Raw genomic sequence first — 10779 nt, forward strand, 5'->3', positions numbered from 1 at the left:
CACAGATGCAAATTAATACTTTACTATGCAAAGCAGAAGCCATACATCAACACTGTCCAGAACCGCCACCGACTTCTCTGGGCTCGGTCTCATCTGAGATGGACAGTAGCACAATGGAATAGTGTTTTGTGGTCCGACGAGTCAACATTTCAAATAGTTTTTGGACAAAACAGCCGTCGTGTTCTCCGGGCCAAAGAGGAAAAGGACCATTCACGCTGTTATTAGCGTCTGTCATGATATGGGGGTGTGTCAGTGCCTATGGCATGGGTAACTTGCACATCTGTGAGAGCACCATTAATGCAGAACGATATGTACACATTTTGGAGCAACATTTGCTGCAATCCAGAGCAGGACAACGCCAAACCACATCCTGCCCGGATAACAAGCACATGGTTGCATAAGCAGAGAGTGTGGGTGCTAGCATGACCTGCCTGCAGTCCTGACCTGTCTCAGATTGAGAATGCGTGGCGCATTATGAAGCGTAAAATAAGGCAACGTAGGTTCCATACAATTGCGCAGCTGAAGACATGCATAATGGATGAATGGGGGAAAATTCCACCTGCTAAACTTAACCAACTGGTGTCTTCAGCGCCCAAATGCTTAATAAGTGTTATTAAAAGAAAAGGTGTTGTTACACAACAGTCGACTGTCCCAACATTTTTGTAGTGTGTTGCAGTCATCAGATTTTAAATAAGTGAGTGTATATTTTCAAAAATAAATTAAATTCACAAAGTAAAACATCAAATAATGTGTTAATAATGTGATTTCAATATCGTACAGGGTGAATTGAATTTTCAAATGACTCTTTTTGTTTGATTGTTTTTTGCATTTTCCATACTGTCCCAACTTTTTCAGAATTGGGGTTGTATAAAAACTAGATAAACATAGAGCAACAGTCCACTCAATTCTAAAAAGCTACAGAGCCATAACAAAGAGAAAAAAACAGAAACATCCCAGTCAGTGTAATTGGTTTGATAATATGCAGGTGGAAAGTTCATAGAACCACAACTAATAGTCCCCAGACAGGTGTGCCATGCAAGATTTCACAACATGCTCTCAGACTAATGTTAAGGAAGGTAAGAAGTGGTCATTTGAACAGAGTTGCAGGACGACCTGAAAGCAGCAGGACCAACAGTTATACAGGAAACAATAAGCAATGAACTGCACTGCAAACATCTCTGTTCCTACTCCCCACACAACAAGCACATAGACATAGATGTGTTTCTAAAAACTTTTAACAAATCAGAACTCTTTTGCAAAACAAACAAAAAACAACTTTTTGGTAATAATTTATCTCGTCATGTTTGGAGAAAGAAGGGTTGTAACTTAATTAGATCAAGAGATAAGGAGAACTTAATAAAATAAAACAACTTTCAATAAGATAATGACCCCAAGCATACAGTCTAAATAAAACAAGAAGGCCCTGTATGGCCTAGCTAATCTCAGGCCCCTTGCAATCTTGGGGAATTGAAGATGATTTGCCAAGAGGAATGGGCAAAATTGAATCACAACGCTGCCAAAACCTAATGACTTATACTCATATTACTTAAACCCAATTACCACAGACATCCTTTGTAGTGTCTGCACACTTTTCCCCGATTTTATTTCACTATTAGTTTCATTTTGTAAGCATAGCCTTGTTTATGCTTATGCATACATACGTCTTTCTTCAGATTTATAAATACAATGTCAAAATACATTTTGTGTGTAAATCTAAAGTGTATATATGCCATAGAAGTATATTAAATAACAAAAACAAAAGCGTCTGAATACTTATTTCCTCTTCACTGCATGCATCATAAATTGAACAAATTGTAATATCGTATACCAAATACATAGTAATATAAAGTAAACTGTGCACAGTGGCTCAAGGGTTGGGGGTTCTATTCCCGCCACTGCCCTGTGTGTGTGTGTGTGTGTGTGTGTGGAGTTTGCATGTTCTCCCCATGCTTCGGGGGTTTCCTCCAGGTACCCCGGTCTCCTCCCCCAGTCTAAAGACATGCATGGTAGGCTGATTGGCATGTCCAAAGTGTCCATAGTGTATGAATGGGTGTGTGAAGATGTATGCGATTGTGCCCTGAGATGAGATACCCTGTCTTGTGCCCCATGCTCCCTGTGATAGGTTCCAGGTTCCTCGCGACCCTGTAGAATAAGCGGTATAGAAAATGGATGGATGGATAAAGTAAACTGCACGAAACTAGCCAGAAGCTATAATCCTGCCTTAACTCCCACATGAAGTCCCACATAAAATTGAAACCCACATACTGTCAAAGCTTTCACTTCTGCAAAGCTATTTCCTGTTCTCTTGGTTTAAGGTGTTTGCAGTTCTTACATTCGAATTCTACACAGTGTGCCAGCATTTTGGAGGAAATCATAGATGATGCTCTAAATTCAATTTGAGTCAATCAGACAAGCTTGAAAAGCCGACTTAGCACAGTGAGGCATCTACCATTTCATATGGTTTATTGGCACGATCTCCAAGAATGCCAGCAAATATGTGCCACCTTCTGACAATTTTATCAGTTAATCCAGTCATTTCAAACAAGCAGCATCTGAGACATCACCTACCAAGTGAATTGGGAAAAAAAACAAAAAACACAGAGCACTGCAAGATCTTTCAGCAGTGGATTGATTAAAGCAAAAAATTTTTTTTTAAATCCTAGTATAAAAGATATGACAGTCATAAACCTGAATGTCAAGGTTGATTGGGCCTTGTGTTTCGGGTTGTATGAATCAGCAAAGACAATAAGCGAATACTGCTTAAGCATAATAAATTATAAATGCATCTAACCTGGCCTTTTTGTAATTACCAAAGTATTTTTTATTGAATTTATCAGACAGTACACTAGGTTCCCAATACCTTAAAAAAGCCTTCTGTCAGGTGTGGACAAGACTGCGCTGGTGAAAATGAACACAGTGTCAATACAAGGCGAATAATACAAAATCTGCAGTAATGTCAAAAAAAAAAACCTTAAGCAGACCAAATAACTAGACCGAAGTGGAAAAGACCAGAGAATAAGAGCAAAAACCCCACTAACTAACCTGAAATATTAATCAGAACATGAAATACAAAGGCTTAGAAATGTAGACTGAAAAAGAAAACAAGCTTTAAAAAAAGGTTTAAATTAAAGAAAAAATTTAAAGTGAGTATAATTAGAATCCTGGTGAACCTGAAAAGTTGCGGTTTGATAAGACAGATAAGGTGGGTGTGGCAATGAGCGGGGAGTTCTGGGAAATTGGAGTATGGGACGCATATTATCTTTAGTAAACGCACATTATCAGTACAGATGAGTGAAAGCTCCATTACTGAATTTGCATCTGCCAAGCCAGATTCGTGAAGTACGAACAAAGAGAAGAGCACACTTTATTCCAAACTCAGAGAGGGTCAATAAATTTGACATGAATGCAAATGAATGGAATGGGGGAAAAAACTCATCCTATAGTCCATTAAGCACTGTGCAGGTTGTGGCTCTGGCCCCCATGAGGGCCTTTGAATTATTAAAACCTCTGTGTGGCTTTAGCAGGCCTCTGTAGTCTAAAGGTGAAGTCACAGCTCCATGACATATGCACTGATGTGATAATAGAAGGGCACAGAATTGTTCACAGACTCTACAAGGATGCATAAGGAAGCATAAGGAAGCATAAAAGTGCAGGCTCACTTTCTGTCTCTGTGGTCCAAGCCGCTAAGCCTGACCCCTTCTATGGCCTCATTGGTCTGGCCACAAGTGTTGCCGTAGCTGTCATATCCAAACACCAGGCGTGCTGCACCACCTGTCACTATAGTGTAGCCACAGATAGCACCCTAAAAAGAAGAAAACTACAGTAAGCATACAGCACACATTTAATAGGATTATAGGAAACGAATCTCTCTCATTCTAGCTGTGTAGACTCATAATTATGGCTTAAATCTATATTCACTATATGTATCATTAATATTGTTTAAAAAACATTTTCATCGCATTACATTTCTTATGACAGACATTGTGTCCTTCTCTTCCAGCCTGTAATATTATGCAAAACAATATGGGACCTAGCAGTGCCGCACAATCATTTAGGCTTTGTTTTGGTTGTATTCAATCATGCATTCATCTTCTGTAACCACTTTATCATGGACAGGTTGTGGTGGATCTAGAGCCTCTCCCAGGAATACTGAGTATGAGGTGGGAATACACCCAGGATGAGACACCAGCCATCACAGGCCACCATGCACTCGTGCAATCACACATAGGGGCAATTTATCATAGCCAATCCACCTACTGGAATGTTTTTGGGAGGCAGAAGGAAACCAGAGACCCCAAAGAAAACTCACACGGCTATGGGAAGAACATGTGTCAGTAACCTGAACACAGGATCAAACTGGTGAGCCTGGAACTATGAAGCGGCAAAGTTACCTGCTCTGCCATTATGCCACAACATTTTGTTTTTATGCAGCACTTAAATGTGGGTTCAGTAACTGATTTTTAGTCAGGGATTTATTTTGTAATATTTACTAAAGTTGTCCTCCTATTTTATCAGCTTTCAATAAATAACCAGTTCAGAGAAAGAAAAAAAGACTACATGGTGCTCTAGCTCTGTAAAACAAGAGTGAAATTCTGTGAATTCTGAACTGCACATCAATTCAGAAAGCTCATCCTCTTACACTATCCGGCAGTTCATGCATGTGTTTTTACGGTTTGGCTCTGGAAGAGGGAACACTGAACAGAGAGGCTGTGTTTTTTGGGATTAGGAGTTTCAAAACAGCTAGCTTCAGCTAAATTCCAAAAAATCAATTACTTTACTCTATGTCAAGGTTTGTCCATTATTTGCCTGCAGTCTGGAAGCATACTTGGCAAAGTATTTCAATGGACCGAACCAAGTACTTGGGAAAATACTGCAGCAGAACCGATGGTTGTAATTTAACCATTCTGGCTTTCTAACCGTGAACCGTTACGGCTTTTGTAGTAGATTCTCTGTTGCAGCTTATCCAATTATAAGCATTTATATAAATTACCTTTCCCGAAGTTGGCTCATCAGATCAGACACTAGCTACAAGGCTAAAAAAAGGGAGAATTTTCATAAACAGTAGTACCCTCTCTGGTCTAATTAGCAAACCAACAAGAAAAAAAGAAAAAGGTTGACAAAGACGTTTAGGTTTATTCTCCCGATGTCAAATTCAAAACGGACGTGCTGAATTCACCTTACATCCTGTCATAATCTAATCGCTCATTTTTAAGCATTAAAAGGTGACTGTTGTTGCCATTCAGTCATGTGCCTGAATACATAAAAACAGAGATCCATTTAAATAGCTTGCACAACCTTAAACATGCAAATTAACATAATTCCCTAAACATATGTACTAAAGACAATATAACCTGCTAATATATTTTTATGTGTAACTTTTAATTACTCTTGGGGTTAAGTTAAAATACGATCGATATTAAGCCCTGAGTTTATGACAGATAATAACGGCCTTCCAAAGAGTACATCAGCATCAGTCTTTAAGCTGTTATTATCTGAAATCCTGAATAAGTAGCTCACCATTCCCCCACAGAAGAGCATAAATAGAAGGAACCATGGGAGATCTGTGCAGCTTCGGTCCTCCAAGGGTTTCCATTCTCTTTTCACCCTCTGAAATGCACAAATGCAATGTCATCCCACTGCATTAAAACAACACAGGAAGCACACAAGCTCAGTTAAACAGTACTGCTTGCTTAAATGTCATGCATAAGCCCTAAGCCAAGGTAGCCATGTGTTCATAGCATGTGGCAGATATTCGTTTTGAGTGCATGAATCTGCACTCATAAATGATTGGAAACTGAACCGATAGCAAATCCCTGGGCTCGTGTTTGTCGTAAGGATCATCTTATATCAACGTTTTATCCTCATGGGCTTTCCACATAGATAGGACAGTCAAGGCAAGTCGAGCTGCATGGATATTTCGCGCATCAGTACACTGGGGGTTGCGGTCTAATGCACAACACAGGGACATTCAGAAGGCAAAATGACCAACACTCAAAGAGTCAAGTGCATCATGCTTCGCTATGTGAGGAACAACGGGACATCCTTGTAGGATTAACCAATATGTTTTGCAACCTAGTGTTCAACAACAACAACAACAACAACAATAACAATGCGTGAAGTCAGCGGCCGAAGCGACACAACACAACACACCAGTACACCAGTCCACAACACAACACACAACAACACACCAGTACACCAGACCACAACACACCACACCAGTACACCAGACCACAACAAACCAGTACACCACACCACACCACACCACACCAGTACAACACACCACACCAGTACAACACATCACATCACATCACATCACATCACACCACAACACAGGCTACATCTCTGTCAGATTTCTGTCTCTGGCTCGACAGAGGACAAGTGTAGGCGGAGGATGGCACGCTTCCCTTACCTCTGCGCTACCGCAGCATCCCATTGCAGGTTTGAGTCGCACAGACCTCAATGCTTCAGCGCAAGAAAACAACAATAAGCCCAACTTGCAGGGAGCCGACCAAGTGTGTTTGAGCCCGCATTAACCGCGTGCCGCGCACTAACACGACGCGTCCATCGGATCAGGCGCGCAAACGCGTTTCCCCGCCAACGCAGCAAACTAAGATCGCCTCTTCTGCCTCCAGGTAAAGAAGGATTAATACTTCAGGATTAATAGCGCTGCACTTCCGGCTGGACTGAGCAGGTGTAGCCGGAACAAAAACGCATCGTCCACTCACGCCGCGAGCTGGCCGACGATGCGGACGCAAGGAATGCTGGGACGCAAGAGGAGACCGCCAATTTTAAATGCTCTGCAATGTGCAATGCATCTTTTTTATTCCTTTTTTTTTTTTTTTTTTAAATATTATGCCATTTTATTTCGAATTGTAGCAGGCTATTTGTATACGTATCCACATATAGGCTACAAAGGAGCTTTTAATCAAATAACTAAATCAAGAGTACTTTCTATCTTGTGCTATTGTAAATAATAATAATAATAATAATAATCATCATCATTATTATTATTACTATTATCATAAAGCAAACGCAGGGTATAAATCCATCCAACCATCTATCCATTTTCTGTACCATTTATCTTACACAGGGTCACGTGGAACCTGAAGCCTATCTCATGGAACTCGGGGCACAAGGTGGGGGACACTCGGGACAGGGTGCCAACCCATCACAGGGCACAATCGCACACACATTCACACACTACAGACAATTTGGAAATGCCAATCAGCATACAGATCATGTCTTTGGACTGGGGAAGGAAACCAGAGTACCCGGAGGAAACCCCCAAAGCACATACAGGCTCTGGACACAGGGCGGAAGCGGGATTCGAACCCCCAACCCCGGAGGAGGTGCAAGGCAAGCATGCTAACATCTAACCTGTAACCATGCCATCCCCCCATTCTAAAATCCAATCTATATTTTTTTAAATCTAAATCAGTATTAAATGCATTATCCCATTTTAAATAAGTGCTTCTATACATCCTTATCTGTAGTTAGCCTATTTGATTGGTTAAAAAAATACCCCATATTTTGGGTATTTATATCCAAGCATCAACTGCTTGTGTTTGTAGCCTATAGAGCTGCAAAATTCAAACTTCCGTACAGAATATGTACATACAGATGCTAAATTTAGTTGCTAACAGCTTATTAATTTACTACACAATGTATAATTATTTTAGCGTTGCTCACCTTTTACTGGATATACAATCAAGAAAACCAAGCAGCAGATGACTAGGGTACCTGCTACCTGACGTCACATCCATCAGCACCATGCACAGCGACATCAATAGTAAAATTATAATCTATACTGTAGCCCCGCCCATTCCGGAAGTAATTCAAACTATGACGTCCTCAACGTTACGGTGGCGTCGTCTGATAGAAGTAGAAACCATTGGTTACGTCTAAAACCGTGTAATACTAAAATAAAACAGCATATCACGATTCAGCTTAGTTGTATCTTTAGCTAGTACAGTAGCGGATTTGGGGATGGGCAGTTTATTGTGAATAGAGCTCACATAGCCTATTATTAATACACTCCACTATGCACTTTGTCTACACGCACGCGTTTGATATCTTGTCTAATAATGGACATGTTCATTTAGTATTTTCAAGCAAAACCTTGTTAAGTACCTAGCATCAAGTAAACTATTCAGACCTCCACTTCAGTTAACGCCATAACTGCATCGTTTTCCTGCGTTTCGGTGCGTAATTTTAACCTCCACATATGGTCCAAACATCATTGTGACTTATCTGTGTGTTTGTCAGTCATCGAAATAGTAAATCCACCTTTCTCCAGATGGACCTTGGCTGATAGGAGCTTGATGCTGATCGTCTCTGCTCGCTCATCTTCCCCCGTGTGAAGCAGCATTACGAGCTGACTCCGGCAATGGCACCGAGCTGCCAAGGCGCGATGGAGAAGGGAGCCATTGTTCTATTGTTCGCTGTTGTACCAGGGAGAGGGTGGGCATTAGTGTGTGTGTGTGTGTGTGTGTGTGCGCGCGCCAAGAGAGTGGGAGAGGGAAACAAGGAGGGAGGGAGATACAGGTGGATGAATCGTTCCCACCCAGTTACTATACTGTAAACAGCTGTAGTAAACACGTTGAGCATGAAATCCTAAATCGCTTTTATTTCTGTGTCCACTAGAGGTCAGTCTTGTGTAATAGATTAGAATGAAACACTAAATCTCAGTCGTTGTTAAGAGGTGCACCATGGTATGATTTCATGAATCTGATGTCACCGACAAGCAACCTCACCAAAAAAAAACAAATAAAAATAAACAATATTGGGGTAAATTTTCAAATATAGGTTTGCTGGTAATAACTAAATATTTTTCTCATTTTAGATTAAATGCAGTGTAAAATCTGCAAGTAGATTTGCAGCTGGTAAAAAAAAAAATGTTTTGAAATATAAAATTCCCTAGTCAAGTGTGTGTTTGTTTGTTTGTTTGTTTTATCTCTCCGAATGGAACATGTAGGTGAAGTGTGCATCATGACCTAGGCTACTTTATAAAGTGAAGAAAAGAGTTAGTTTGTGGAAGATTCTTCATTAACAAACAAAAATAAAACAAAACCCCTTAAATTTACAGATTATATTTCAATTATTCATCTTAAAGAATGTTACATAGACATTGCTTTGAATTAATTAGTCACTAAAGCAAAACTAATTGGAAAGTTACAGAATGTACAGGGTGTCCCAAAAGTCTCCATACATAAGGGAGATTAACACTTTTAGCAAAATGGCTCCCAAAATTTTTCATATTTAGCCTATTTATACATATATACCGTGTTGTCACAAGGTTGCGATGTGATGGACTTTAACAGGAAACATGGCAAGTATGTCACACACAAAACTGTTGCCAAAATTATTAACAGATTCCAAAAGACTGGAAGTGTTGAGGACCAACCAAGAAGTGGACGTCCACAAACATGGTGTTGTCATACATACTGTATGCATACATCCATCCCCTATGCATGAAGACATTTGGGGCACCCTGTAATTACGATACACTGAATAATATAGGTCTATAGAAAAGCCAAGGGGCTAAAACATATGCACTGGAACAGATAATAAATACATGTGAACATTTTTTTTTGATAGTGTATATCAAAACTTTCTTAGTCATTTCATTTTCCTGTACTTAAAATATCTGTGTTGCATCTGCCCTTTTACTTGCGATCTGGTGTCTCAATGCTTTTGTGTAAACATGCTATTATGATCAGTTTTTGATTCATGAATCAAATTGTCTCTAGTTTCCTTTTTTGCTGATCTGTTCACAGTATTATAGTTTCTCATATAATAAGGTGAGGAGGCCTGTTCCTGCATGACACCTACAACTATTCCACCAACTACAGATTGAAGAGGTAAGCTCAGGCATCATTTTAATATTGAGTTGGCCACTTCTTGCAAATTGTTAAGTAAGCCATGTAAGATCTAGTGTTTCTGATAATGTTAGACCACATGGCTTTGTGGTTTAGGGGTGCTTGTTTGGTTGAGAAGCTGTTTACCGCCTTCTAAGGCATTCTGTATTTCCTCTATTGGATCCCATGATATGAACTTTTACCCAAATTTGTACGAGTCACCAGAAACACATGACAATTTTTTTTTTTAAGTCAGCAGTATTTTGTTTATCTGTCTCTTGCTATTATATGCATTATACGGCCAGAAGTATGTGAACACCTTACCCTCACACCCATATGTTCTACTTGTACATCCTATTCCAAGCCCATGGGAATTCATATGGACTTGATCTCCCTTTGATAATTTAATAACCTCCACTCTTCTGGGAAGGATTTCCACTATATTTTGGAGCTTGGCTATGGGGATTTGCTCATTCGGCCACAAGTACCTTAGTGAGGTCAGGCACTGATGTCAGGTGACATAGCTTTGTATACAGGGGCATTGTCATGCTGGAACAGGTTTGGGCCTCTTAGTTCCAGTGAATGAAAATCTTAATGCTATAGCATACAAAGGCTTTATAGATAATTGTATGCTTCCAACTTTGTGGTAACAGTTTGTCCAAATTATGGGTGTGATGGTCAGGTGTCCACATCATTTTCGCCATACTGTGCATATGTTGTTGTAGTATGTTCTATTGTGCATGCCTCAATATTTTCAGAGTGTGGTTTACTCTGAAAACCTTCTTCATAAACAGACCATTTCCTTTTTCCCAACCTGAGCCTTTCTGTAACAGCCTGCCTGATTCTGCAGGCTCAGGACACTTTGTCCCACAGGACAAGCCAAGCTCAGTCAGCCATAAAGAATAATGCACTCGGGAAACAT

At 40.1% G+C, this 10779-nt stretch overlaps 1 protein-coding gene across 5 annotated transcripts in view; it reads right to left on the minus strand.

The window, feature by feature from the left end:
• Positions 1-8460, minus strand: part of slc44a1b (solute carrier family 44 member 1b) — a 37654-nt gene extending 29194 nt beyond the window's left edge. For 4 of the 5 annotated variants that reach the window (XM_053641088.1, XM_053641093.1, XM_053641090.1 and 1 more), the window contains exons 1-3: positions 8287-8460; positions 5518-5607; positions 3660-3802 (exon numbers count right to left, since the gene is read on the minus strand). In XM_053641088.1, coding sequence (XP_053497063.1) covers positions 3660-3802; positions 5518-5607; positions 8287-8346 — 293 coding nt within the window. In that variant the 5' untranslated portion in view covers positions 8347-8460. Of the gene's footprint in view, positions 1-3659; positions 3803-5517; positions 5608-6409; positions 7258-8286 lie in introns of those variants that run through there. The other variant, XM_053641089.1, reaches the window with a different exon arrangement.
• Between the last annotated feature and the right edge of the window lie 2319 nt (positions 8461-10779).

This window comes from Ictalurus furcatus, chromosome 14 (assembly GCF_023375685.1).
Source record: "Ictalurus furcatus strain D&B chromosome 14, Billie_1.0, whole genome shotgun sequence".
NCBI lineage: Eukaryota > Metazoa > Chordata > Actinopteri > Siluriformes > Ictaluridae > Ictalurus > Ictalurus furcatus.